Source organism: Chiroxiphia lanceolata, chromosome 4 (genome assembly GCF_009829145.1).
Source record: "Chiroxiphia lanceolata isolate bChiLan1 chromosome 4, bChiLan1.pri, whole genome shotgun sequence".
Lineage (NCBI taxonomy): Eukaryota > Metazoa > Chordata > Aves > Passeriformes > Pipridae > Chiroxiphia > Chiroxiphia lanceolata.
In genome coordinates, this window is record NC_045640.1 from 336,072 (window position 1) to 363,602 (window position 27,531).

Here is a 27,531-nt window from a genome sequence, read left to right on the forward strand (position 1 = left end):
CCCCAAAGTGTCCCCTGTCCCCCAAGATGTCCCTCGTCCCGCGGGGTGTCCCCCATTCCCCAAGATGTCTCTTGTCACACATACTGTTCCCACAGGTCTCTCTTTATTTCCCGCTGCCAGAAATCCAGGAAAGGCCCTGGCAGCGCATCTGGGCACCGCCAACGCCCCACAGCCAACCCACACGTATGTGCCAGGGCCAGGGCAGGGTACCAGGGCAGTGTGCCAGGGCCGGGGTCTGGAGTGCCAAGGTTGGGGTCAGGGGTGCCAGAGCTGTGCCAAGGGTGCCAGGGCTGGGGTGCTGTGGCAGCGTCTCTTGTGCCAGGGCTGGGGTTTGGGTGCCCGGTGGTGCCTCCTGTGCCAGGGTCAGGTGCCACGGCAGTGCCGTGTGCCCCAGGCTGGGGTGTCGTGGCAGTGCCTCATGTCCCGGGGTCACAGTGACGGCACAGTCAGTGCTGCTGTGCTGAGGCTGCAGTTCGGGTGCCACAGCAGTGCCACGTGTGCCAGGGTTGGGGTGCTGTGGTAGTGCTTTGTGTGCCGAGCCTGGAGTGCCGTGGTGGTGCCTCACGTCCTGGAGCTGCGGTGCCGTGGCAGCACTTCACATGCTGGGGCTGGGTTTGGGTGCCCTGGCAGTGCCACAGGGGCCAGGGTCGGGGAGCCATGGCAGTGCCTCACATCCTGGGGGCACATGTTGGTGTTGCTGTGCTGGGGCTGGAGTTGGGGTGCCATGGCAGTGCCTTCTGTCCTGAGTTTGGGGTGCTGTGGTGGTGCCATGGTGGAGCTTCATGTCCCAGAGTTGGGGTGCCGTGGCAGTGCCTCGTGTGCCAAATTTGGGGTGCCGTGGAAGTGCCTCATGTGCCAAATTTGGGGTGCCATGGAAGTGCCTCATGTGCCAAGTTTGAGATGCTCGGGTAGTGCTGTGGTGGAGCCCCACGTCCTGGGCTCGGGCGCCACAGCTGTGCCTCGTGTGCTGGGGCTGGAGTTTGGGTGCCACGGCAGCGCCACAGGTGCCGGGGTTGTGGTGCCATGTTGGTGCTGCCGTGCCAGGGCAGTGCCTCGTGTCCCAGGGAGCGCCTCGTGTGCCAGGTTTGGGGTGCCACGGCAGTGCCACACGTCCCAGGACCCCTGTGCCACGGCAGTGCCCCCCGTGCCCGCGGTGTCCCACCGGCGCTACTCGGCCTTGGCGCCGTCGCGGGCGCCCAGGTCGCAGCGGTAGTGGAAGATCTGGAAGTGCAGGATGGTGCCCAGCAGGGAGGGGCTGGAGGCGCCCACCCTGCGGAATCCCTGCCCCTCGTAGAGCCGCTGCGCCGCCACCTGCACCATGGAGGTGCTGAGCACCACGGCGCCGAAGCCGCGGGCGCGGGCGAAGGCCATCACCTCCCGGCACAGCGCCCGCGCCAGCCCGCGCCCGCGCTGCTCCCGGCTCACCGACATCCGCCGCAGCTCCAGCGCCCCGGGCACGTCCCGCGAGGGCACCGCGGCCACCATGCCCACCACGGAGCCCCCCACCTCGGCCACCCAGAAGCCGCAGTCGGGCGCCCGCAGGTACGCGCCGGGGATGTCACACAGGTCGGTGCCCAGCGCGTCGCGCACGTACTCGGCACTGAGGGAGCGCACGAGCAGCCAGAGCAGCACCAGCGCCAGCCCCACGGCGCCCAGGCCCAGCACCCAGGACCCGCCGCCCGCCCGAGCGCCCACAAACAGCACGAGCAGCACCAGCCGCACCCGCGCCAAGCGCAGCATGTACCGGAACCCGGCCGGGGCGTGCTCCAGGATCCCGCGGGCAAACAGCGCCCGAACCGCATCCGAGTCCTGCTCCCGGAACGCACGGATCCGGAACGACGCCATGGCACCTGCGGGGGCACAGCGGGGTTAGCGAGGGGACGGGGGGGGACAGGGACGGGGGCACCTGCGCAGGGCACAGGGGTCAGGGATGGGACAGGGATGGGGCACCCATGGGGTCAGGGATGGGAAAGGAATGGGGGCACCTGTGGAGTAAGGGATGGGACAGGGATGGGGGCACCTGTGGAGTAAGGGATGGGACAGGGATGGGACAGGGATGGGGGCACCTGTGGAGTAAGGGATGGGAGAGGGATGGGGGCACCTGTGGAGTAAGGGATGGGACAGGGATGGGGCACCTGTGGAGTAAGGGATGGGACAGGGATGGGGCACCTGTGGGGTCAGGGATGGGACAGGGATGGGGTAACACAGATCCCAGGGCCAGGATGGCACAGGGCAGTCAGGGCAGTGCCCAGCTCCACAGGGACCCTCGGGATACCCCCAGGTCCCAGCACCAGGGTGGAGCAGGGGATCGGGTCAGTGCCCACCTCCCTGGGCACTGCCAACCTCCACAGAGACCCCCAGGGTACCCACAGACCCATTTGTGGGACGGCACAGGGGAGCAGGGCAGTGCCACAGGGATGGGGACACCCGGGGTACCCCCAGAGCCGTCCTTGGGGTGGCACGGGGGGTCAGGGCTGTGCCGGTGCCTCTCCCACCCGGGGGTCCCCTGTGACGTGGGCTGGGGGGGTCCCGAGGGATTCATCCCCCCGCTCCCAGCTGGGGAGGGGGTTTAACTGGGACACCCGGGAGGAGGCGGGGACTGGAGGGGGGGCAGAGGGAAGGACAGGAGGAGCCGGGGTTGTGTCCCCCCCACCCGGGACCCCAACACTCACCCCGCGAGTGAGTACAACGAGCCCGGGACAAAGGTGGGCAGCGCTGGGCACTGGCCTTTGGTCCCAGGACACAGGGACACGGGGGGGGGGGGGCACGGGGACACGGGGGGAGGCACGGGGACACGGAGGGGCACAGGAACACGGGAGGGGCACAGGGACACGGGGGGGGCACGGAGACACGGGGGGGGCACGGGAGGGGCACGGGGACACGGGGGGGGCACGGGGACACGGGGGGGGCACGGGGCCAGACCGCCTGAGGGGTTGGTCAGTGCGGGGGGGGCTCAGCTCCCAGCGCACGGGGAAGGGGAACAGCCCCACCCTGCCCCGGGGAAGGGATTGAGGGTCCCCAAACTGCCCCAAACCCCGCGGGGGTCCGGGTCACACCCCCTTACCCCCCATCCCACCCCCGCCCGGGGCCCCGGCACCCCCCACTCCCCAAAATTGCCCCTCGCCCCCCCCACCTGCTGCTCCCGGCGCGGTCGCTCCTCAAAGCGGGGTCGCGGCTCTGCAGCTCCTCGGGGCGAACCGGGGGGTCCTCCCAGGGCCGGGGGGTCCGGTCACCCCCCCGGCACGGCCCGGGGGGTCTCTGGGGAGGGTCTTTGTCTCCCTTAGCCCCCGCCCCGGCCTGTGCCGGCCGCTCCCGCGGAGGAGGTGCGGGATGCGCTCAGCCCATCGCCCCGCAGCGCTGGGGGCGGCTCGCTCGGCTTGGGGGGTGGGTCTCTCTCAGTTTCGGGGGGTCTCCGGTGGCAGCACGGGGGGGTTTCCTCTCATTCAGCCCGTTCCCAGGCCCACGGAGGCTCCGGTGGCGCGGCCAGCGCAGGCGCGGGTGGGAAGTGCCGCCGCCGCCGGGGTGGGATGATGCCATAAACCGATCCCGGGAAGGTTATGGGGTCACGGGGGAGGATCGGGGGGGAGCGGCATCTGGGCAGGGCATGGGGGTCCCGAGCAGTGGCGGGGGACAGACAAAACCACTGCCCGGCCCCCCATCCCCGCCCAATCCAGGGGATGGGGCAGCCCTGGATCCGAACGGCGATGGACGGAACCGGGATGAGGGTCCAGCCCCTCACCAGGGAGTGTCCCCACTGCAGGAGACCCCCACCCCCTGCCCAGGGCCCCCCACTGGCACAAGGGACTGGGGGGGTCATCACAGCGATGCCTCGGGGGTCTGGGGTGAAATCCCCCCCCACCCCGCGCTGGAGCCTTCCCGGGGGGGCCATGGGGGGCCGTGCGGTGCCGGGGACCCCCGTCGTGCTGGGGACCCCCCCCGAAGAACGGCTCAGCCCAGTGTGGGGGACAGTCCTTTATTTCGGGCAGTGCCCGGCCCGCGGGCACCGGGGAGGGTGGAGGAGGACGGGACATGCGGGTGGGGGTCCTGGGGTTCCCTTGGGCAGCCAGAAGCCCCCCAGGGGACGTGGTGGCATCAGGACCAAGCAGGGCACTGCCCCCCCGCCCCGGGGAGCTGGACCCCTGCCCTGGCAGGGCTCCCGGGAGGCTGAGGGCCCCTTCTTTGCACCCCGCAGACCCCCCAGTGTGGGGCTCGACGGTCCGCCCCCCCCGTGCCACCCCCGTGCCCGTGTGCCACCCACTCCCTGGGGTTCGGGGGTGCCGGTGCCCGGTTCCTGTGCCCTGCCGGTTCTCCTGGGGGTGCAGGGGGTGCTGGTTCCGATGCCAGTACCAGAAGTGTGTGTGCCCCAGGGCTGTGCCAGGGGTCGGGAGGTACCAGTCCCGACTCCTGTGCCCCCCAGGCTCTCCCAGTGCCGGTGCCTGATGCTGATGCCCAATTCCTGTGCCCCTCTCACGTTCTCCCGGGGGCTCCGGGGGTGCCGGTGCCCAATTCCTGCGCCGGCCCGTGTTCCCCTGAGGGCACGGTCACGGCACCCCCCTGGGCCCTCTCCAAGTGCCCCGTAGTCCCAACAGCCCCCCGTGTCCCCACGGCCCGGACCCCCCTGTTGTCCCCATGAGCCCCCCAGTGTCCCCACGGCCCCAGCGCTCCCCGGGCTCCCCGCACTGGAGAACCCCCATTGTCCCGGCACTGCCGAGCCCCTCATTGTCCCCATGAGCCCCCCGGGCCCCCCGAACCCTCCCAGGGACCCCCCGGATCCCCCTGGTCCCCATGACCCCCAAGCCCCGCCCACCCGCCGCCAGCAGCCAATGGGAGCCCCGCGAGGGTGGAGGGGGCGGGGCCAATGGGTGTCGGGGCGGGGCCTACGGGGGGCGGGGTTTGTGGCGGAGCCTCCGTTGGTCAGCGGGGGTGGGCGGAGCTTCCGCGGAGGGGCCATTGGTGGACAGGGAGGGGGCGTGGCCTCCACAAGGGGGCGTGGCCTCCCGTAGTTCCCACGCGGGGCCCGGGGTCGGTCCAGCCCCTTTCCCGATCCCTTTCCCGATCCCGGTCCCGATCCCGTTCCCGGTCCCGTTGTCATTCCCGGTCCCCCCCAGCCCCGCAGAGGCGCAGCGGCAGCGCAGCCAACTTTACTGGGAGCCGTCCCGTCCCGCCGGGCGCGCCCGCCCTGGCCCCGACCCCCGCGCCCCCCGGGCCGAGCCCGCGGCCCCGGGAGCCCCCGGTCACGGTCCCGGTGCCGGTCCCGGCCAGTGGCCGCGGCCGTGGGCGCGCAGGCGGCGCAGGCGCTGCCGCCGCAGCCGCAGGGTTGGGTCGGGGGCCGGGCGGGACCCCCGGGGCCGCCCCCGCGCCCGCTCCAGGCGGAAGCTGCAGGGGGTCGGAACGTTCTCGAAGGACACCCAGCACGACCGCGTGGCCGCCTCGTAGCCCTCGGCCCGCGCCGTCACCTCGTACTCGCCCGGGTTCAGCAGCCGCCAATAGTCCCCGTCCACGGCTGAGGGGGGGGGCAGGTGCCCCAGGGGGGGTCACACACCCGTCCCCATCCCTGTGCCCATCCCTGTCCTTATCCATATCTCTGTCCCCAACCCTGCCCCATTCCTGTGCTCAGCCCCAGCCCCATTCCATTCCCATTCCCAATCCCATTGTCTCGTCCCTATTCCCAACCTCTTCCCATTCCATCCCTATTCCTGTCTCCATTCCCAGTCTAATCCTGTTTCCACTGCCATCTGCAAATCCCATCCCTGTCCCCAGCTCTATCCCATTCATATCCACAGTCCCATTCCAGTCCCATCCCACCCCATTCCCAGCCCTGTTCTTTGCCCTCATCCTCATCCCCAGCCCCATCCCATTCACACCCCCCAATCCCATTCCTGTCCCCTTCCCATCCCCTTTCCCGGTCTTATCCTATTTCCATTCCCATCTGCAATCCCCAATCCCATCCCATCCTCAAATCCCATCTCATTCTTCTCCCTGTCCCCATCCCTGTCCCCTATCCTCATGCCCACCCCATTCACATCTTCAGTCCTATTCCTGTTCCCAACCCCATTCCCAACTTCATCCCATTCCCGTCCCAATCCCATTGCTGTCCCTATCCCATCCCATTCCCCCCGTACCGGTCCGGACGTCGTGGTTGATCCCATCCACGGAGATGATGGCGTTGGGGATGCCCTGCTCGGTGTCACTGTCCCGGACCACGCCCTTAATCCCTCGGTGCACCTGGGGCGGGGCCCGGGGGGTGTCAGAGGGGGGGCAGGTGGCACATGTGCACCCCCCGGGGCCACCCCCAGTGTTTGGGGACCCCTGACCATGTCCCACTGCCATCCTGCTCAAACCCCGATCCCTCAGTGCCCACATCCCCCCTGCTGCCCCCAAGTGTGACCCCCTGGCGTGTCCCCCCAGGCTCAGGGAGCCCCCCCAGGGGGGTCTGCTGTCCCTGACGGGTCCATGACCCAGCGGCCCCACAGCACCTGTGCCCCCAGAACCCACACCCTGGACACCCCTCCCCTATTGTCCCCGTGACCCCAGCACCCCCAGAGCCCCCAGTGCCCCCACGGCCCCAGCACCCCTGACCCCACCCAGGACACCCCTTTCCCGGTCCCCCCCTGGTTCCAGCACACTCCGGACAGACAGACAGACCTCGGAGCACTTTGGGGCCCCCTGAGCCGTGTCCTCCCTGCCGAGACCCCCCCCCCGATGCCTCTGTCCCCCCCCGGCCCCCATCCCGACCTGCTCCATGAAGAGCAGCAGCGACTCGCGGTTGTTCTCCCACTCCTGGGGCAGCTCCGAGGCGTGCGGGAACTTGTCGCAGGAGAGCTCCACGGTGATCTCGAAGCAGTTGGTGTGCAGGTAGCTGAAGTCGTTCATACCTGGGCGGGACGGGGGGTGTCGGGGGGTGCCCGGCCCGCCCCCCGCGCCTCCCCCCCGGTCCCCCACTCACTGCCGGCCACCGTGTGCCAGTTGGCCCCGTTGATGACGTTGCCCAGGCGGGCGAAGTCGTCGTAGTGGCAGCGCCGGCGGTCCCCGCTGGCCATGGCCAGGTTGGCGGTGGCGTAGACCGTGGCCAGCCAGCGGAACACGCCGTCGTCGGGCGTGGGGGTGAGTTCCTGCGCCTTCCAGTAGGTGCGGGTCATGTCGAAGGGGTAGGTGACCACCAGCTCCCCCCCGTGCAGGTTGGCGCTCAGCACGAACGGGAAGCGCTGCATCCACGCGATCACCGCCCGCGTCTCGGGGGCCACCTGCGGCGGGGGCTCCGCGTCACGGGGGGGGCCGGGGGACACGCTCCCGGTGACCCCCTGCCCGGGGCACAGCGCTGAGACCCCCCCGGGTCTGTCCCCAGCGCAGCCCCCCCGGGGGTGGGCAGCCCCCGGGGCGCTGGTGTGGGAGGATGGGGGGCTATGGGGGGGTTTGGGGGGCTCACTGTGGCACTGGAGTGGGAGGATGAGGGGTTTTGAGGGGGTTTGGGGGGCTCACCGTGGCATTGGGGCAGGAGGATGAGGGGGTTTGAGGGGGTTTGAGGGGGTTTGGGGGGCTCACTGTGGCATTGGGGCAGGAGGATGAGGGGGTTTGAGGGGGTTTGGGGGGCTCACTGTGGCACTGGAGTGGGAGGATGAGGGGGCTCCAGGGGGGTCGCTGTGGTTGAGGGGATTTCACGGGCTCATGACAGCACCAGTGCAGGAGGGTGGGCAGGTTTGGGGGCTCACCGTGGCACTGGGGCAGGAGGTCAGGGTGCAGGAGGAGGGGGGTTTCAGGGGGTTCACCACGGTGTTGGCATGAGGGATTCTGGGGGGTTCACTGCCGTGCCAGCACAGGAGAATGGGGGGATTTGGGGGGGCTCACCACAGTATTGGGGTGGGAGGAAGGGGAGTCTGGGGGGTATCGGGGGGGGTCACCACGGCATCAGCACGGGAGGATGGGGGCTTTCGGGGGGCTCGCCGTGGCATTGGCACAGACTGGGGGGTTTCAGGGGGCCCATCGTGGTGTTGGCACAGCCTGGGGGGTCTCGGGGGCTCACCGTGGCGTTGGCCAGGGTGTAGTACTCGGGGATGGGGATGTAGTGGTTGGGGAACTCGTGGGGCACCAGGTCGTTGTCCTCGGCGTCCCACAGCGCCGTGTTCAGGTCGGCGAAGTTGTGGTTGAGGTCGATGCCCTCGTAGGTCCAGCGGCCCATGGCCCAGCCCGCCAGCTCCGAGCCCTGGGGGGGCACCGGGGGCACTGGGATGGGCACTGGGATGGGCACTGGGATGGGCACTGGGATGGGCCCCGGGGCGGCCCCAGGGGTTCCTGTCCCCCGTCCCTACCAGCTCGTAGGCGGTCTCGTATCCGTCGGGGTTCATGGAGGGCAGCAGGTGGATCCGGGTGTCCGTGACCAGCTGCACCACGCGGGGGTTGCCCCTCCGGAATTCCCGGCACAGGTATTCCATGAGGTTGAGCAGCAGCTCCCGGCCCAGCACCTCGTTCCCGTGCATCCCGGCCACGTAGCGGAACTCGGGCTCCCCTGCCGGGCACGGGGACGTGGCTGTGGGGGCACGGCCACCCCCCCCTCTGTGCCCCGAGCCAGCCTGGGTGTCCCTGGGACCGACCCTGTCACCTGCACTGCCCTGGGCATCCCAAATCACCCCGTCCTGCACCAGTCTGGGTGTCCTTGGAGACTGTCCCCATCCACCTGCACCATCCTGGATGTCCCTGTCCTCCCCTGTCCCCATCCTGCACCAGTCTGTGTCACAGCACACCCCGTCCCTATCCTCGGCATCCCCATCCACCCTGTCCCTGTGCTGTGCCAGCCTGGGCATCCCTGGTGACTGTGCCCATCCCCTGCACCAGCCTGGGTGTTCCCAGTGACCCCATCCCCATCCTGGGCATTCCCAGCCACCCCATCCCCATCCAGCACCAGCCTGGGTGTCCCCAGTCACCCCATCCTGCACCTGACTGTGTGTCCCTGTCCCCCCATCCCCATCCCGGGTGTCCCCGTCCCCCCCGTGTCGCACCGAGCTCGTGCTGCCCGGGGTGGTCGGAGATCTCCATGACGTAGAGGCGGCGCCCGCGGGAGCTGTGCCCGATGCTGTACACGCGGGTGATGTCGGGGCACTCCTCGCTCACCCGCTTCATCAGCTGGGGGGCAGCGGGGTCAGCGGCACCGGGGGGGCACAGAGACCCCCCTGCCCCGCGCTGGGGTGCCCCCGGTGACACACAGACCCCCTGCCCCACACCACAGTGCCCCTGGGGGTGCGGAGACCCCCCGCCCCACTCTGGGGTGTCCCCGAGGGGATGAGACCCTCTGCCTCCAGCTGAGGTGCCCCCCGAGGGACAGAGAGCCCTCGTCCCATGCCAGGATGCCTCATGGGTGCAGAGATGCCCCCTCTCCATACTGAGGTGCCCCTGGGGACACACAGACCCCCTGCCCCACACTGGAGTCCCCTCAGGGACACGGAGACCCCCCACCCCGCCCCGCCCCTCCAGGGCTGGCACCTTTCTCATCTCCTTGTAGTTGTGGTGTCGGAAATCCAGGTCGGAGGCGGGCGGGGCCGGGCCGTGCCAGGCGTAGGCATCGCTGGGGTCTGGGGGAGCCGGGTGGGCACGGGGGGGACACGGGTGGGCACGGTCAGAGACCCCGGGGACAGCCCAGCCCCCGACCCTGGGGACGGCCCCGTGCTGGGCGCCGGTGGGTCGGGCTGTGGGGACCCACCGGGCACCCCCGGGGCAGGGACCACCCCCGGGCACCCCCCGGTACCCACCGGGCAGGGGGCAGCCCAGCACCTCGGCCCGCAGGCAGATGGTGCCGTTGGGGAACCAGCTCTGGGGGTTGATGCGCAGGAACCGCCCCACCAGGGGCGTGGGCAGCACGTTCAGCACCGGGGTCTCGGGGTCCTTGTTCCCGGGGAACACCTGGGGGCACAGGGATGTGCCGAGGGGTCGGGGGGGGACAGAGAGTGGCCCCTCAGGGCCCAAGGGGTGACAGGAGCTCCAGCCCCCCCCAGACCCTGCAGCCCCTGAGGGGGGCACACACAGCTGAGGGAGGTGAACCCACTGGGGCCGCGGGGTCCGGGCTGCTTGTGCTGCTCTGGCCCCCAAAACCCGCCACCCCACAGGGGAGGGACCCCAGGGAGGGGCACAGGGACCCCCAAACCTGACTCTGGCTCGGCTCTGGCACAGGGACCCCCAAACCCATTCTGGTACAGGGACCCCCAAACCCACCCTGGTACAGGGACCCCAAACCCACCCAGCACCAGGCTGCTGTGCTCACCCCTGGGCGTGGCTGTGCCACCCAGTGCCACACACACAACATGTGCGTGACTGGCATGTGCCCAAGGGGGTTGGCATGTGCCCGGGGGGGTTGGCATGTGCCCAAGGGGGGGTTGGCATGTGCCCGGGGGGGGTCCTGGCCCACAGCCAGGGCAGCCCAGGGGACAAGCAGCCTTTGTGCTGGGGGGAAGTGCTGGAGGGTGCCCGGGGTGGGGAGGCCAAGGGCAGCAGAGCCAGGGCCCGGTGCCAGCTGGCACAGCTCCCCCGGGGTGGTTAACCCGGCCAGGGAGGTTAACCCCAGCATGGCTTCCCCACCTGGCACTGTTAACTCACCTGGTGCGGTTAACCCAGCATGGTTAACCCCCTCTCCAGCATGGTTAACCCAACATAGTTAACCTGGCATGGTTAACCCCTTCTCCGGCATGGTTAACCCACATAGTTAACCCAGCATGGTTAACCCCTTCTCTGGCATGGTTAACCCTCCTGCCATAGTTAACCCAGCATGGTTAAACCTCTCTCTAGCATGATTAACCTACATGGTTAACCCAGCATGGTTAACGTCCTCTCTAGCAAGGTTAACCCTCCTGCCATGGTTAACCCAGCAAGGTTACCCCCTTTCCAGCATGGTTAACCCCCATAGTTAACCCAGCATGGTTAACCTCCTCTCTAGCATGGTTAACTCACATAGTTAACCCAGCATGGTTAACCTCCTCTCCAGCATAGTTAACCCCCCATAGTTAACCCAGCATGATTAAATCCCTCTCCAGCATGGTTAACCCAGCAAGGTTAACCTGGCATGGCTAACCCCCTCTCCAGCATAGTTAACCTGGCATGGTTAACCCCCTCTCCAGCCTCTCCTGCCATAGTTAACCCGGCATGGTTAACCCCCTCTCCAGCATGGTTAACCCCCCAACACAGTTAACCCCGGCGTGTTTAACCCACCCAGCGTGGTTAAATCACCCAGCACCATTAACCCCAGCACACCTAAGCCCCTGTATGGCTAATTAACCCCGGCACACCTAATTAACCCCACCCCCCCCTCAGCGCAGCCACTCCCCTCTCTGCTCAGGGACCTCCTCCCACAGTCCGGGGGTGCCGCGTTAGGGGTTTCCCACTCCCCTTCTTTTTTCCCCCCCCCTTTGGGATCTCCCCCCGAGCACCCACCGCCTCCTCGGAGCCGTTCCTGCTCGGCACCCACGCGTGGGAGTCGTTGCTGACCTGCACCTTGTAGGACGTCACCCAGTCGTACCTGGGGGAGAGGATCGAGGGGGATGCTCGGGGAGCCCCCCAGGGATTTTTTTTCCCCTCTCTACACCCCTCATCCCTTACGTCCAGATGGAGTTGAGCCCCTGGGTGACCACGCCGGTGAAGAGGGTGAGGCGCCGGGCGTCCACCCGCAGCCACTGCGCCGAGTCCTCCCTCCCCGCGCACCACCCACCGTCGAAAGGATCCCCGTCGTACAGCCCCGACTGCGGGAAGGGGGGCGGAATTAAGGGCAAAACCCCCTCCACCCCACCCACCGCACCCCACACACCCCCCCCCCCCCCCGTACGGGGCGGGGGGGGGTGTGTGGGGTACGGTGGGTGGGTGGGGGTTTTTTGTTACCTGCGTGTTGTGGGGTTTGGGGTTGTGTTACCTGGATGTTGAGGCGGCCCCGGTGGGCGCCCAGCCCGGGGCGTTTGTGGCTGGACGCGTGGAGCTGCGTGTCGTCCACCCGCAGGGATTCCAGCCCCAGGGGGGGGCAGGCTGGGAAAAATCGGGGGTCACCCCCCCATCCTTACGCGGGATGTGCGGGCGTGTCCCCCCCGCCTCTCCCCGTTCCCGGTGGACCTACAGGGTTCCTGTGGGGCGGCCGGAGCCTTCGGCGGCTTCTTCTTCCTCACCACTTTCTTCCTCACCACTTTCTTCCTCACCACCACCACCTTCTTCTTCCTCACCGCGGGGACCTTCGCCACCTTTGGGGCCGGGGCTGGGGGAAGAGGGGGGCGGGCATAGGGACGCCAGGGCAGGGGGGGCTCGGGCAATACGTGAAGACCCCTCCCCAACTTCCCCATAGGGCAGGGGCACCCCCAGTGCCTGGCACCCCATGGTGAACCCCCCTCAGCACCCCGTCAGCTCCATCACCCCCTCCAGGCACCCCCTCCCAATCCCCCTTCCCCAAATGCAGCCCCACCCGTGGCACTCCGTCTGTGTCCCCCCCCGTGGACCCCCATGCCCCCCCCATGTAACCCCCCCCGGGCACACTCAGTGCACAGACACACACACCCCCACACGCGTGTTCGTGTCCACACGTGTGTGCTCACGCTCCCACGGCCAAGTGCTCACGCATGTGCACACACACACCCCTTAAACCCCGCCCTCTGCACGTCTGTGCACGCACAGACATGTACACACACATGTGCACACACAGTCCTGTGCACACACACACCTTAAACCCCTCCCTTCACACAGGGCCCTGTGCACACACATGTGCACACACAGACATGTACACACACGTGTGCACACACACACACGCATGCACACACACGGCCCTGCGCGCACACGTGCACACACATGTGCACACACAGTCCTGTGCACACACACAGAGTTCTGTGCACACACACACACACACACGCATGGACATGTACACACACGTGCACACACAGTCTTGTGCACACACACAGAGCTCTGTGCACACACAGCTCTGCACTCACACACATGTGCACACACAGCCATGTGCACACACAGCCATGTGCACACACACAGATCTGTGCACACACAGCCCTGCACTCACACACATGTGCACACACAGCCATGTGCACACACAGCCATGTGCACAGAGATGGACAAACACACACATCTGTGCACACACAGCCCTGCACTCACACACACGTGCACACACACAGATCTGTGCACACACAGCCCTGCACACAGAGATGAACACACACACACACACACACACACACACATCTGTGCACACACAGCCCTGCACACAGAGATGGACAAACACACACACACACACACACACACACACACACACACAGATCTGTGCACACACAGCCCTGCACACAGAGATGAACACACACACACACACACACACACACACACATCTGTGCACACACAGCCATGCACACAGAGATGGACAAACACACACACACACACACACACACACACAGATCTGTGCACACACAGCCCTGCACTCACACACACGCGCACACACGTGGAATTGTGCGTGCACAAACACACTCAGAGCCGTGCACACACACTTGTGCACACACACGGAGCTGTGCACACACAGCCCTGCACGTACAGCCTTGCACACATAGAGCTGGGCACTCACGTTTGCACACACATCCCTCTGCGCACACATCCCTGTGCACACACATCCCTGTGCACACACATCCCTGTGCACACACACACAGTGCCATGAACACACACATCCCTCTGCACACACAGCCACACACGAACACAGAGCTGTGCACACACACACACACACACACACACAGTGCCATGAACACACACATCCCTGTGCACACACACCCCATCCCCTCTCACACGGCCTCGCACACCCACGCTGTGCACACCCACACCTCCCCCCGCACACCCGTGTGCTCAGCCCCCGCCCCCAGCTCACCCTCAGCCCCCCAACTCCTACCTGTGGCCGCGGGGTCCCCCTCCCGCAGCCCCCCGCGACGAGAGGGGTCGGGGCTGGGGGGGGTCCCGCTGCCCCGCGGGGGGGTCACCGGGGTTGCCCTCGGGGGGGACACCCCGCTGCCCCTGGGGGGTCCCGTCGTGGTGCCTCTCGGAGGGGACACCCCGCTGCTTTTAGGGGGTCCCGTCGTGGTGCCCCTCGGGTGGGACACCCCTCCGCCTTTGGGGGGTCCCGTCGTGATGACCCTCGGGGGGGCGGCCGTGGTGCCCCTCGGGGGGGACCCCCCGCCGCCTTTGGGGGGTCCCGCCGCCGTGCCCTTTGGGGGGGACACCGCCTCGCCTTTGGGGAGTCCCGTCGCGGAGCCTCTCGGGGGGGCGGCCGTGGTGCCCCTCGGGGGGGACTCCCCGCCGCCTTTGGGGGTTCCCGCCGCCGTGCCCTTTGGGGGGGACCCCCCGCCGCCTCTGGGGGGTCCCGCCGCCGTGCCCACCCCCGTGGGCTGGGCGGGGGGGGTCGGCAGCCCGCGGGGGCGGGGGGTGGCGCGGGCGGGGGGCGCTGCCCGGGCGGGGGGCGGCGGGGGGCTCAGCAGGAGCAGCAGCAGCAGCGGGGCGAGGGGCACCCCCGGCATGGCCGCGGCCCTGCCTGTCCCTGCCCGCTCCTGCCTGTCCCGCTCCTGCCCATCCCGGCCCTTCCCCGCCCCTCCCCGCCTCCCGCGCCCCCCGCCCACTCCCGCCCGGCCGGGACCCCCGCCCGCATCCTGCCCGCCCTCTCTGCCCGCCCCCTGCCCGGGACCCCCGCCCGCATCCTGCCCGCCCTCTCTGCCCGCCCCCTGCCCGGGACCCCCGCCCGTTCCGTGTTCATCCCCTGCCCGCCCCTGCCCGCACCCCCCCGCTCCCTGCCCGGGACCCCCGCCCGCCCCGCCCCGTTAAACTGTCCCGCCCCCCCCCGTGTGACCCGTGCCCTCGAACGGGGACTCGGGGTCCCCCCCGCTCCCCTGCGGGTCTCACCCCGTGTCCCCCCGTCCCCAGCACCGCAGTGTCCCCGCTGGCCCCATCCCCACGTCCCCGCCGATCCCGGTACCCCCGCCGTGTCCCCCCCGTCCCCCCGCTGTACCCCCACGATCCCATCACCGTGTCCTCGCTGTCCCCACCCCCGGCGGTGTCCCCCCCGTCCCGTCCCCGTGTCCCCGTGTCCCCTCCCCACGCCGGCGGTGCCCGGGGGTCCCGGGGGTCCCCTCCTCGCCGCCGCCGCGGCCCCGCCGGCCGAGCCCGGGGACCCGGCCGGTCCCGGAGCCGCCGGTGCGGGCGGAGCGGGGCCGGGCCCGGCGGGGAGGGGGCCCCGGACCCCCGCAGTGCCCCGGGTGGGAGCGGGGGGCGCGGGCCGGGCTGGCGGGGAAGGGGTCCGGGTCCTGCTTCTCCCCCCACCCTCCGCGGGGTCCCCCGAGCTGCCGCCAGACTCAGAGGAGCTCATTTTCCACCCTGAAGAAACTTTCCTGGCTTGACTTCTCCTTCTTTTATTGGGATTTTGTGGAGCCGCGGAGGGGGGAGGGAGCGGGGCAGCTCCGGTCCGGGGGGCAGTGCTGGCACCCACCAGCCCACCCCTGGCCCTGCTCCCTGTGCCGCATCCGCGGGGGCTGTCCCGGAGCCCCGCTCGGCCGAGGGGGCGGCGGGACGGGGTCCTCCAGCCCTGTGTCACCCGGGGGGGCTCCCACGGGACGGGTCCTTCGGTCCCACAACACCCGGGGGTGCTCCTGAGGGATGGAGTCCTTTGGACCTGCAGCCCCCAGGGATGCTCCTCTGGGATGGGTCCCCCCCTGACCCAGGGATGCTCCTCTGGGATGGGTCCCCCCCTGCCCCAGGGATGCTCCTTGCCCAGGCGGGGAGCAGGGCCGGGGCTGGCGGGGCCGGGGCACGCCCGGCCCACAGGACGGAGCCGTTCCCTGTCTGTCTCCCGGGGCTGGATGCTGGGAAGGCTTTTGTTCTGGCCCGAGGCATCTCCCGCATCCCGCCGAGGCGCTGGAAAGGGCCCAGGAGGGGCGGCCGTGACTCAGCCCCCACGTGATGGGACTTTCGAGGTTTGCAGAAGTGCCGGCCCCTCTCCGCCCGCTCCTGGCCCCGTTCCCGGCTCCGGGGGCCAAGGCACACAGCCCTGCGCTGCGATTGTGCCTGCTCAGCACTTCCCGGGATGTCAGGAATTTCCTGGTGCCGTTGGCCGGGGGTCGGCGGCTGCGTCCCGGCACCAGCGCTGCCAGATCCCGCTGCCGAGGTGCCTTAAAGGCGCCGCGGAGTGTCCCGGCAGGAATCCCACTGGATGCTGCCCTGGCCCCCCCAGCACCCCCCAGGCAGAGGGGGGGCGGCAGTGGGGCCAAACCCACTCCCCAGCCGTGCTGCTGCTCTGGGACAGGCCCTGGCACTGGATGAGAACTCCCAGGTCCTTCCCGCAGGGATGCTCCCCGTGCCAGCCCGTGCCCTGCCCGGGATTGCCCCGACCCGGCTGCAGCACCGGGTACCTGGCCCGGCTGAACCTTGTCGAGTGTGCCCAGGTCCCCCCGGGTGGCCCCGTCCTTCTGTGGTGTCACCTGCCCCACTCACTCCCTGTCACCTGCACACCTGGGGGACAAACCCCCCTGCAAAGGTGGGGAACGAGTCCCTCTGCACCCCCCAGAGCAGGGGCCAAACCCTCACAGGGCTCTGGGCACAGCAGGGCTGCGGGTCCAGGGGTGCCCCAGGCTGGTTCCACAAGGTTCCAGGTGGTTCCATGGCCGTTGGGGTGCTGGGATGTCCCTTTGTGACCCTGGGGGGTTCAAGGGCACAGAGCCTGGGGTGCCACTCCCAGGAGAGCCCCTCCCTGCGGAGGGAGCAGCTCCAGGACCCCTCTGTGGCACAGGAGGATGGAGATGCCCACGGGGAAGGCAGAGCCCAGCTCCAATCCGGCCCAGGGAATGCTGAGCCCCTGGTCCCAGGAAGGACAGGGGACAGTGGCCGTGGAGGAGGAGGAGTGGGGAGTCTGCAGCCCCTGGGAGCTGTGCCAGGGGGAACGTGGCAGAGCCCCACTGCTCTCCCAAGGGGTGTGCCAGGGGAAAGCCAATGGATACAAAGATCTGTCCCAGTGGTCAGAACTAATCAACCAGGAGATGTCCCAGATGGAAGAATTCATTGATCAGCAGCCCTGCCCAAGGAAAGCCAAGAGACAGCAGGAACTGTGCCAAGGGCAAGGTAACAGGTACAAAGAACTGTCCCAGTGGGAGGGTTACACTGGCCAAGAGTTGTGCCAAGGGCAAGGCAACAGATCCCAAGGGCTGTGCCACAGGGAAGTCAACGGACACAAAGATCTGTGCCAGTGGGAAGCCCTCATCAGCCAGGAGATGTCCCACTGGGAAGACCACATGGAGCGAGGGCTGTGCCAAGGGAAAGCCAGGACACACCCAAAGGGGGGCCAACAGGAAGGTGAGAGAGACCCAGAGCTGTGCCAAGGGAGGGTCAATGGGTACAGAAGTCTGTCCCAATGGGAAGAATTAATCAACCAAGAGATGTCCCAGCTGGAAGAACACATCGACCAACAGCTGTGCCAAAGGAAAGCCAAGAGGCAGCAGGAGCTGTGCCAAGGGCAGGGCAGGGGATACAAAGAACTGTCCCAATGGGAAGACTTAATCAACCAGGAGATGTCCCAGATGGAAGACTTCATTGACCAAGAGCTGTGCCAAGGGAAAGCCAAGAGACACCAAGAGACACCCAGAGCTGTGCCAAGGACAAGCCAAGAGACCCCAGGAGCGGTGCCAGGGGGAGGTCAGTGCATACAAAGATCCCTCCCAACGGTCCATCAACCCAGAGGTGTCCCAGTGGGAAAGACTCCATTGCCCAAGGGCTGTGCCAAGGACAAGCCAGCAGAACAGGCAGCACATCCCACCCTCCCCACCCGTGCCAGGGCTCAGCACCCTCCAGCCCGTTGCCCACCTTGGCCCCCAGGGCCTTCCCCCCCTGCCCGGCTCTCCAGCCCCCCGGCACCGCCAGGACCCAGCCCAGCTCAGCTCAGGGAAGTTCAACTTCCCAGGGAGTTCATCCAGGCCTCCCCTTCCCCACCCACCCCCGGGGAGGAATGGTGCCCCCGTGCTCCCCAGAGAGGCAGCGGGTGCCACCCGGCCCAGCCACCAGGAAATAAATTATAGGAATCCAAGGAATTCCTGCTGCGGCTCCACTGGCTGTGAACAGTCCAGGGGAGGGGCTGGGAGCTCCAGAGGGGTCCCTGAGCTGGGAATGTCACCACAAAACACGGGGCTGGGGCAGGGTGAGGCACATGGCCGGGCAGCAGGGCAGGGAGTCCTGGAATCAGCAAATCATGGGATTGTTTGGGCTGGAAAACCCCTCTGAGACCATCGAATCCAACTGTCCCCCAGCACTGCCAGGGACACCCCTGACCATGTCCCCAGTGCCACACCCACAGGGTGTTAAATCCCCCTGCCCTGGGGAACAGCCCTTTCCAGGAGCAATTTTCCCCATTTCCCCTCCTCCTGTCCCTTGTTCCCTGGCAGCAGAGCCCGACCCCCCAGGTCCCCCCTCCTGTCAGGGAGTTGCAGAGCCAGAAGGTCCCCCCTGAGCCTCCTTTGCTCCAGGCTGAGCCCCCCCAGCTCCCTCAGCTGCTCCAGCTGCTCCAGCCCCTTCCCCAGCTCTCCACTGGAGTCTCTCCATCGATCCCCTGGATCCTCCAGTGTGACCCAGAGTTACCAAACCCCAAGGAATGACCCCAAACACAGCCCTGGGGTAACTATACAGTGAGAACATTTATTTCCTGCCAACACTGGGACCAGTCTGTCCCACGCCGGGTGACTGGAGACACAAATCCAGCCCAGCAGCTCCGGGGTCTCCTCCCAGCTCCAATTCCCACACCACAAACGCTCCTTCCTGACCCCAAAGGACACATGGAACCCAAACACACAGCACTGAGTGGCCCCAAAGTGTCCCTCTGTCCTCCATCACCTGGAGCTCGGCTCTTCTCCGTCGTTATCCTGCTGCTTGGCCATGAATTTCTGTGGGAACAAGGGGAGAGGACGCTGCAGGGACATCCCAGATCACATTCCAGAGGCAGGGCAGGTGTCAGAACACCGGGGCTCCAGCTCAGCTGGCTCCTCCCTCTGCCAGGGGGGGATCTGCCCCAAAACACCCCAGTTTGGCTCCCAAGCAAACAGCTTGGGAAGCTCCTGAGGGGAATGTGGCCAAAGCTCAGGGATCAGGGTTCCCCACAATGACACCCGGGCATGGAACAGAAAACATTCCACATTCCCACGGGCTGTGTGTTCCCAAAGCCCTGAGGGGTGACCAGGAGCCCACCAGAGCCGGGTTCGGGGCTTTTCCCTGTTCCCAAAGCCCTGAGGGGTGACCAGGAGACCCCCAGAGCCCTGGGTTTGGGGTTGTTCCCTTGTTCCCAAATCCCTGAGGGGTGACCAGGAGCCCCCCAGAGCCCTGGGTTTGGGGCTGTTCTCTGTTCCCAAACCCCCAAGGGGTGACCAGGAGCCCCCCCAGCCCCAGGCCTGGGGCTGTTCCCTGTTCCCAAACCCCCAAGGGGTGACCAGGAGCCCCCCCAGCCCCAGGTCTGGGGCTGTTCCCTATTCCCAAATCCCTGAGGAGTGACCAGGAGCCCCCCCAGCCCCGGGTCTGGGGCTGTTCCTTGTTCCCAAACCCCCAGGGGGTGACCAGGAGCCCCCCCAGCCCCGGGCCTGCTCCCTGTTCCCAGGGTACCTCCATGTTGTGCCGGTGCAGGGGGGTCCGGCAGTGCTGGATCATGGAGGGCTCGTCGGCGTAGAACAGGGAGCAGATCTGGCAGAAGAACCCGGCCTTGGGCACCAGGATGTCCAGGGCTGAGGGAGCAGCACATGACAGTCACCACACGCAGCTCCAGACACACCCCAACCCCACACTCCCTCCCCAAACCGGGGGAATTTGGGGTTCCTGGGTGGAAATCACAGGGTTTCAGCCTTCAAAAAACCCGGTTTCTCACTCGAGCTGGTCCCTGTTTCAACCCACACATCATTTCCATGGGCAATAACCACAGCAATTTCTGGGAATATTCTGGATCCCAAGGTCCCTGCAACTTCCTCGGCATCTTCTGGCCTTTGAAGTGTTTCATCTCCAACTCCTGGGCCAGGTGTGGCTCTGCAGTGTCCCACCAGCCCCATCCTTCCAGGGAATGTCCCCCAAGCCATCAGACCAGGAGCCAGATGTTCCCAGCAACTCCTTTTCCAGTTCCAGTGTTCTCAGCAGTTTTATGGAAAAGGAATTTAGAGGAGGATCTTATTTAAAAAAAAGGAAATATATCTCTACACCCCCACTTCAAAGCTGTGTCAGCTTTGTTCCCTCCTTCCTAGGCTTGGAAAGTTGGAAATAAAACTCGTCCCAGGATGGGAATGCTCAGGAGGTATCCCACTGCCCTGTGCTGACCATCAATAAATTTGCCTGTATTTGTAAATTTTAGGAAAAAAGTACTTTCCCTGTTGAGCTTTCAACTGGTTAAACATGGATTTGGAGGAGCAAAGGAAAAAACCATGGATTCTGGGCCCTGACTTCGAGGTTCAGTGTGGTGGTAGGACACAGAAGGAGTTTTAAACAGACAGGAAAGTCCTTCCTGCCAGGAAAGCCTGGAGAGGTTGGGGTGGTTCCTCTGGATTTACCTTTGGGAGTGCTCTGTGCCTTGGGGACACCCAGAACAGTCGCTTTCTTCTGCTTGGACTCTGGTTCTGCCCCTCCTGATCCCAGCTGAGCTGCTGGAGACAGAAATGCACATTGGAATGGAATCATGGAATGGTTTGGGTTGGAAGGGACCCAAAGCCCATTGATCCCACCCCTGCCACGGGCAGGGACACCTCCCACCAGCCCAGGTGGCTCCAAGCCCCCTCCAACCTGGCCTTGAGGTCCCTCACCTTTTGGCTTGGAGATTGCAGAGATTTCCTCTTCTGGATTCGGATCCCCCAAAATTCCTATTTCTTCTGGTCCTGCAACAGCAACAATGTCCTCCTCCTCTGGTCCTGCACTGGCAGCGATTTCCTCCTCTTCTGGTCCTGCCACAGCAATGATGTCTTCCTCCTCCTCGTCCTTGTGTGCACTCTTCCCTGGGGAAGCGTTTTCCTCCTCCTCCTCCTCGTCCCCGACTTCGTCGACCGTGACGAAGTTCAGCTCCTCTTTGAGGTGGTTGAAATCCGCCAGGAAATCGTCCTCCTCCTCGTTCACCTCGTCCAGGGTCACCAGGGGGTTGTCCTCGTTGTCCTCCTGGAGCTCGTCCACGGTCACCAGGGCCGCGGGGTCGTCGGGCACCTGCGAGGACGCGAAGTCCGCGGCGCCGCCCTTGCCCTCCTCGCCGCCCAGCTCCGCGGGCTCGTTCAGGGGCAGCTCCTCCACCTCCCCGATCTCATCCACCGTCACCAGGGGCTCGGCCTTCAGGTCCCGCTCCTTGAACCCAGGCTGGGGGAGGTCCCTGTGGGCTCCAGGCTCCTCCTGCTCCGAGATCTCGTCCAGGGTGAGCAGCGCCTGCGGGTCCTTCACCGCCTCCGACAGCTCCTCCTCCTCCAGCACCTCGTCCACCACCAGCAGCCCCTGGGGGTCCCCCGGCGGGGCGGGCGCGTCCTCCTCCTCCCCGATCTCGTCCAGGGTGACGAAGGACGGCTCCCCCTTGGCCCCGGAGCCCTTCCCTTTCCTCCTCTTGGACGGGGGCTCCGACGGGCTGGGCTTGGCTCCCTCTTTCCTCTTGCCCCTGGGGGGGTTTCGCCGCGGCACAACCGGAGACTCCACCTCTTCCACCACCTCGTCCACGGTGACAAACTCATCCAGGTTAAACGGGAACAGCTCTTCCTCCTGGGAAGTGTCAAAGTGAGAATGTAACACTCAACTTCACCCCCACCCACAGCCTCGGGAGAAACATCCACAGCCTGCCTGCAGGGGGAAAAACCAACTCCATTTGAGGGCAGGGAAAACTGTCCAGGCCTCCAGTCCCAGGGGGGAGGAGTCTTGTGCTAATTCATTGGATTTCACTCGGATTTAATTCAGGAAACCAAAGCACTCTGCGAAATCCCAGTGGATCAATTGACAGCATCCCACAGTGCCCGGGGTGGGAAGAGCAGCCTGGCAGCGCTGGCTGCCTTTGGCAAAGGGACTGGACACCACGGGCTGGGAACAGAGATCTGGGGCAGCTCTGGGTGGTGCTTTAGGGCCAGATGGTTCCCAGGGATGGATTTCATGGCATCTGATCCCAGCTGGGGCTTCCTGGCGGTCCCGGCTCCTGGGAACAGTGACCGAGAGATCTGGGGGGGAACCAACCACGTGGGAAGATCCCAAAGCAATTCCAGCATCCCAGAGCCCACGGCATCGACACTGGGTGCAGGAAGGGCAGGGACTTGGTGATCCCACTGCGTGGGAGGTGGGGAAGGATTCCTGAGAGCAGCACCCAGGCCTGGGGTCAAGGAACCATGGAATGGTTTGGGTTGGAAAAGACCTGAAATCCCATCCAGAGCCACCCCCTGTCCATGGGCAGGGAAACCTTCTCCCAGCTCAGGCTGCTCCAAGCCCTGTCCAGCCTGGCCTGGAACATCAAACCTCACTTTTCCAACACCCTCTGCACCTTCAATCCCCCCATGAATCCCCCCCTTACCTCCTTCTGCTTCCCACTGCTGCCAGTGCCACTGGTCCTGTCCCCACCAGGACCCTGCAAAACGAGAGTGGGATTCCCATGGAACGGGGGCAGCCCCTGCCCCGCTCCCAGGAGACCAAACCCACCACCAGACTCGGCTATTCCTGGCCCCGAGGAGCTGCTCTGGGACGTCCCCAGGGCTGCTCCTGCTCCGGGTTGGGCAGAGCCAGCGCTCCAGGGACCGGCCACCGACCATGAGGTGACACCTCAGGAGCCTCTTCCTGGTGCCCAGTGCCTGTGCAGGACTGGGCACAGTAAATCCCAGCTCCCAGTGCCTGTGCAGGACTGGGCACAGCAAATCCCAGCTCCCAGTGCCTGTGCAGGACTGGGCACAGCAAATCCCAGCTCCCAGTGCCCATGCAGGACTGGGCACAGCAAATCCCAGCTCCCAGTGCCCATGCAGGACTGGGCACAGCAAATCCCAGCTCCCAGTGCCCGTGCAGGACTGGGCACAGCAAATCCCAGCTCCCTGGAGGACACACAGCTCAGCTCCCATCCGGAACTACTCCGAGGACACACAGTCAGGATACAACCAGGACTCACTTCCAGAACACCTCCGCAGGATTTTCCCACCAGTTCCACCCTTGTGTTGCACACACAGCAGATAAAGGAACTGGCCGCCCGTCAGCTCGTGTGGATTTATGGAAAAGGGAAGGGGACCATGGAGCCACTGTCCCGGGCTGGGAGAAGCCCGGAGTCAGTGCCGGCACGGGGACCTTCCTGCCTCTCACCTGAGCGCTGCCGGGGTCCTCCTCCGTGCCGGGGCTTCCACTCTCTCCCTCTTGGCTCTGTTTTGAACCAGCCCTAGATTCCACCTGGGAGTCCTTCTCCTGCTGGGATGAGCTCCTCCCACTGCCTCCCAGTCCATCCACTCCGGAGCTGCCGCTCCCTCTCCCCTGGGTGCTCCCTGCTGCGGGCTGGGCTGGTTTGGAGGGGGTTTTCTTGTCCCCCCCTGTCTGGCCCTCGGCTCTGGAGGGGTTCTGCTCCCCCCCTTTGCCCGGGGAGGGCTCGCTGCTCTTCGCTGGGGCCCTGGCCTTGAAGATATCCGGGATAGACACCACTGCCCTCAGGAGGGTTTTACCCACAGCGGGCTCCTTGAGGGACAAAAAGGGGTTCAGTGGAGCTCCCGGGTGGCTTCTGTCGGGGTTTGCCGCTCCCGTCCCTTTGTTTTGGTGGCTTTTGACCAAACTTCCCGCGTTGCTCCCACCGACGGCACTCGGAGCATCTTCCAGAGCAGCCCCAGCCTTGGCTGCTGCTTTTCCAAGCTGCTTCTCCAGCTCTGCCCCAGTCTTGCCCAAGAGCTTCCCGGGGTTCTCCTCTGCAGCGTGTCCAGCTTTGAGCACACCCTCCTCTGCTCCAGCCACATCCAGTCTCTTCCCTGGGGCCTCCCTGCTTTTAGGGACAGGTTTCCTCTCGGCCACCGGAGCTCCAGACGTTTCAGGGTTGCTTTTCCCAGCCTCAGGAACAGGGCTCTTCCCAGGAGCAGCCAGCTCGTTGGCTGGCTGGGTGACAGCAGGTGACACCGTGTCCATGGGAGCTCCCTCAGCCCCGGGGGTCACTGCTCCAGGGCTGGGCCCCGCTGGCTCCCCGGCTGCTGGGATCACCCCACGACCTGCTGGATCCCCCTCAGCCCTGCTGGACGATCCCAGTGCTTCCATGGCAGGGCCAGATGACTCCTCATCCCCCTCTTTGCTTCCCTTCTCCGGCAGCTTTGGTTCAGGAGGAGCTTTAGGAGCCTCTTCCGTCCCCGCACCGGAAGGCGGCAGCGGCTTCTCCTCCGACCTCTCTCCAGGTGATCTGGTGCCAGCAGGTTTCCCGGGAACACCAATCCCAGTATCCGTGTCCTCCGCGGCCGTCCGGGCCAGGCTTCCAGGCGATTCCCTCGCTGCTCCTCCCGGCTGGGGCTCGGGGGGCTCCGTCTGTCCCGCTGCAATCTCCTCCGCGCCACTGGAGGCGGGAATGGCTCCTCTCTTTGCCCCCCTGGGCTCTCCTGGCGGATCAGCAGCTGCTCTTGGCACCACTCCTGATCCCTCGGGAGATTTTTTCGAGCCAGCGCTAAATGCATTTAAAAGAAACAGAAGAAATCAAACCATGTTGAGAACTCTACACTCACAGAACCCTCCTGGTGGGGCCTTTCCTGCGCCCGGCCCTGGGGATTGGGCTGGTGCTGCCAAACATGAGGTGAGCAATGTGATGGTGCTGAGAACTCACCTCAGCACCTCGAGGGCAGGATCGTGGGCAGGACTGTGGGCAGGCCCCGTTCCAGGAGTGCCCCGGGACCTCAGGGCTCACACGGCCCCCAGAATTTACATCCCGGAGCGGGAAAGTGAATGCACAGTGAAAACAAAGCTCCAGTGCCTCTGGATTAAGGAATGAGCAGTTTGGCTCTGTCTCCAGACGGGGCAGTCAGCAGCCCGGAGAGCTCTGCCAGGAGCAGCAGGTTTGGGTCTGGGCTCAGTTTTTGGGAAGGGAGGGGTTGCTCTGGGTTTAAACCACGCTGACCTCGCACAAGAGGCACAGAGGCTCCCTCGGGCTCTGCTTTCCCTGGATAACCCACTGCCAGCCCCGGGGTGACACAGCCCAAGGTGCCAACACAGAGCATGGAGCTCCTCAGAGAACTCCTGAGACACAACGGGTGTTTTCGTTCTCTGAAGGAAAGAATCCCCCATGGAGATCTTGGGAGACACTGGAGTCAGAGATGCCTGTTATCCCACAAAGCTCCAGCAGAGGAGCATCCAGCACCTCCCAGTTCAGTCAGACCCCCCCCAGCAAGGGATGGAGCTGGACAGAATGGACTCAGCTCAGGGAAGGGTTAAGCCTGGAAGTGGCCAAGGTGAGGGATAAGGAGATGAAGAGACAAACATGGAGCAACAGGAAGACTCAGTAAGAAGAGGAAGATTCCACAAGAACAGGTAAATCCATTCAGATGGTGCAAACACCAGCTCCAAGGGAGGGTATGGAGACAAAACGTATGGATAGAAGAGAAGGGATGGGAATTCTGCTCCCAGACCCTTCCCAGCGCCAGTGTAACACTGGAGATGGAAAAGCCCTGCCTGTCACCAGGGGCAGCAGGGCTGGGGACACTCCTGCCCTCAGTCCCTCCTCTGCTCTCCATGGGCTTGGCCCCCTCAGCCAGGACACAGAAGGGATTCTGACATCAATGAAACATTTCTGTTTGTGCCCATGGATTTTCCTCTTCTGTCTGAGCATCTTCCACTGGGATTTCCTGAAGTCTCCCCTGCCTGTGGAGCAGGGCACAGCCTGGGGCCATCAGAGCCCGAAGTGTAGATCCAGGCCCAGGGTTAGACTTGAATTAAATAAAGCTCCAGCCCTGCCCTGCCCTCCCAGCCTCTGCTGAGGCACTTCTGGGAGGGAATGGAGCAGTGTCTGGGAACAAGGATGACACACCAAGCACAGGGCTCAGCACAGCTGGATTATCACAGCTCCAGCAAGGCATCACCCCCCGAATCCTGAGGGGAAAAAACACCCACCCTGGGCCTTCCCAGGGCCCTGGGGGGCCCCAAAACCCACCTGTGGGCTCAGACCAGGCTGAGGGGCAGAGAGGGATGGGCAGAGGGACAGGAGGGACCCCCAGGAAGGATCCAGAACACTGGGATCACTGCCAGGCACTGCCTGCACAGGGATGTGAGAGGTGAATCCAGCCCCTGCCCAGCACAGAGCCTGGGCCACATCCTGCTCCATACCTGGCAAACCAGGAGTACAGGGAGCAGTGGGATGAGCCAGGAGTCACAACCTGGAGAAGAACCCCCAGGACAACAAATCCCAAACAAAGGCAGCCAGGAAAGAACATCAGTGCTCAAACCAAGTGTGAGGAATTCCCAGCTCAGGGGAACTTCCAGAGGTTCTTCAGCCCCTTCTGCTCCCCGAATTTCACTAATCCCTCCCTCTCCAGAAACACAGGGAAGGGCTTCAGATCTATAATAATATTTAAAATGTTTTCTGCTTCTTATGAAATGAACTAAAGAAACGGAGTCCCAAAGGCTCAGAGGGAGAAGACAAGGAGAGCGTGTGGAGTAGGGAATTTGGAGGGGAAAAGGGCAGCTTCCCACGAGTTCAGCAGCCACAGCAGGGCTGGGATTCATGGAAGAGTCACCTGATCATCAGGAATTAACTGCACTAGTTAAAGCCCACCTGGCTGGAACCAAAAAGGTTCCCTGTGTGGCTGCAAAGCTGAGAGGAAGAGATGGTTTGGGAACTGAATGTTCCCAAAATGGAGGAGTTTCATGGAATAAGGAATGACAACTCGACTTCTGAAAGGAATAATGTCTGAAAATATAGAGCAGTGTATATAGAGAGAGAGTATAATGGCATGACTTGAAATTTAGGACCATCATCACACACTTTTGGGGGTTTTTAACAACAAAACTTTTCCAGAAATACGGGTTTGAGTGACAGAAAGTGATTTAAGTCATATTTGTTAACAAAAACTTATAATGCTCTATCCATTTATAAAACAAATCATGATCAGAACTACAATCAACAAACAGTTACTCCACAAATAGAAAGTTTACTACAACCAGCATCCATAAACCAGCTTGAAATGGCACAAACCAACCCCATTTCTGGGTCCTGGTGTTCTAGAGCAGACAAACATTTCCATAAATCCCTTCAGGACCTGGATCACAGCGTGAAGTTCACGTTAATAAGTTAAACAAGGAAATTTCAGTGCATTTTTAGCATTTGGAAACAGAAAGAACAGAGCCAGGGGCTGTGACAGAGGGAGGAGCTGCAGGATGAAAGAAACCCTTGGGGGTTAAACACCCCCCAAATTCTCTCACCAACACGTGGAGCCAGACACACCTGCCAGGCCTGGGGTAAAACCCTGGCCAGAGCAGCAAAACAGTGACAAAAGAGGATTTCCTCCTGTTTTCCATGGGTTTGGAATGCAACCCCAAACACTGGCTCTGTGGGGACACACAGAGCACACGGAGGGAGGAGCAGCAGGACACGGCTGGGGGAGCTCC

General features: G+C 64.9%; 4 protein-coding genes across 6 annotated transcripts in view; 1 reads left to right on the plus strand and 3 right to left on the minus strand.

Moving 5' to 3' along the window:
• Positions 1 to 84: 84 nt before the first annotated feature.
• Positions 85 to 27,489, minus strand: NAT8 (N-acetyltransferase 8 (putative)). 3 transcript variants are annotated; one of them, XM_032684823.1, is made up of 3 exons: positions 27,484 to 27,489; positions 19,034 to 19,043; positions 85 to 1,850 (listed from the first exon to the last, which is right to left on the minus strand). In XM_032684823.1, exon 3 carries the CDS (start codon positions 1,843 to 1,845, stop codon positions 1,168 to 1,170), a length of 678 nt encoding a protein of 225 aa, XP_032540714.1. In that variant the 5' UTR covers positions 1,846 to 1,850; positions 19,034 to 19,043; positions 27,484 to 27,489; the 3' UTR covers positions 85 to 1,167. The 3 variants fall into 3 exon arrangements, with proteins under 3 accessions (XP_032540714.1, XP_032540712.1, XP_032540713.1); XM_032684821.1 differs by lacking the exons at positions 19,034 to 19,043; positions 27,484 to 27,489 and adding an exon at positions 3,134 to 4,756; XM_032684822.1 differs by lacking the exons at positions 19,034 to 19,043; positions 27,484 to 27,489 and adding an exon at positions 2,661 to 2,773.
• Positions 5,235 to 12,336, minus strand: LOC116785612 (probable carboxypeptidase X1). Its single transcript, XM_032685438.1, has 14 exons — positions 12,276 to 12,336; positions 12,083 to 12,217; positions 11,885 to 11,994; positions 11,578 to 11,717; positions 11,413 to 11,497; positions 9,741 to 9,891; positions 9,475 to 9,563; positions 8,994 to 9,117; positions 8,307 to 8,503; positions 8,021 to 8,200; positions 6,947 to 7,244; positions 6,736 to 6,875; positions 6,123 to 6,225; positions 5,235 to 5,503 (listed from the first exon to the last, which is right to left on the minus strand). The coding sequence occupies exons 1-14, from the start codon at positions 12,334 to 12,336 to the stop codon at positions 5,235 to 5,237; spliced, it is 2,082 nt and encodes a 693-aa protein (XP_032541329.1).
• On the plus strand, positions 16,665 to 18,053 carry LOC116785393 (protein enabled homolog). Its single transcript, XM_032684820.1, has 2 exons — positions 16,665 to 17,091; positions 17,191 to 18,053. Exons 1-2 carry the CDS (start codon positions 16,767 to 16,769, stop codon positions 18,039 to 18,041), a joined length of 1,176 nt encoding a protein of 391 aa, XP_032540711.1. The 5' UTR covers positions 16,665 to 16,766; the 3' UTR covers positions 18,042 to 18,053.
• The window catches only part of ZNF638 (zinc finger protein 638), a 31,000-nt gene continuing 22,098 nt past the window's right edge, over positions 18,630 to 27,531 (minus strand). Inside the window, exons 20-25 of the mRNA XM_032685440.1 lie at positions 23,278 to 24,601; positions 22,508 to 22,561; positions 20,787 to 21,714; positions 20,496 to 20,630; positions 19,609 to 19,727; positions 18,630 to 18,899 (exon numbers count right to left, since the gene is read on the minus strand). Of these exons, the coding sequence (XP_032541331.1) occupies positions 18,846 to 18,899; positions 19,609 to 19,727; positions 20,496 to 20,630; positions 20,787 to 21,714; positions 22,508 to 22,561; positions 23,278 to 24,601 (2,614 nt within the window). The 3' untranslated portion in view covers positions 18,630 to 18,845. The remainder of the gene's footprint in view (positions 18,900 to 19,608; positions 19,728 to 20,495; positions 20,631 to 20,786; positions 21,715 to 22,507; positions 22,562 to 23,277; positions 24,602 to 27,531) is intronic.

Excerpts from the sequence above, each read along its gene's own strand:
- NAT8 (XM_032684823.1), bottom strand. The coding sequence starts at position 1,845 with ATGGCGTCGTTCCGGATCCGTGCGTTCCGGGAGCAGGACTCGGATGCG.
- LOC116785393 (XM_032684820.1), top strand. The coding sequence starts at position 16,767 with ATGGAGATGCCCACGGGGAAGGCAGAGCCCAGCTCCAATCCGGCCCAG. Across the intron at positions 17,092-17,190 it reads GGAACTGTGCCAAGGGCAAG|TCAACGGACACAAAGATCTG; the intron begins GTAACAGGTACA and ends GCCACAGGGAAG.
- LOC116785612 (XM_032685438.1), bottom strand. The coding sequence starts at position 12,336 with ATGGGGTGCCAGGCACTGGGGGTGCCCCTGCCCTATGGGGAAGTTGGG. Across the intron at positions 11,498-11,577 it reads GGGCTCAACTCCATCTGGAC|GTACGACTGGGTGACGTCCT; the intron begins GTAAGGGATGAG and ends CCTCTCCCCCAG. Across the intron at positions 9,564-9,740 it reads GCTGGGCTGCCCCCTGCCCG|ACCCCAGCGATGCCTACGCC; the intron begins GTGGGTACCGGG and ends CGGCTCCCCCAG.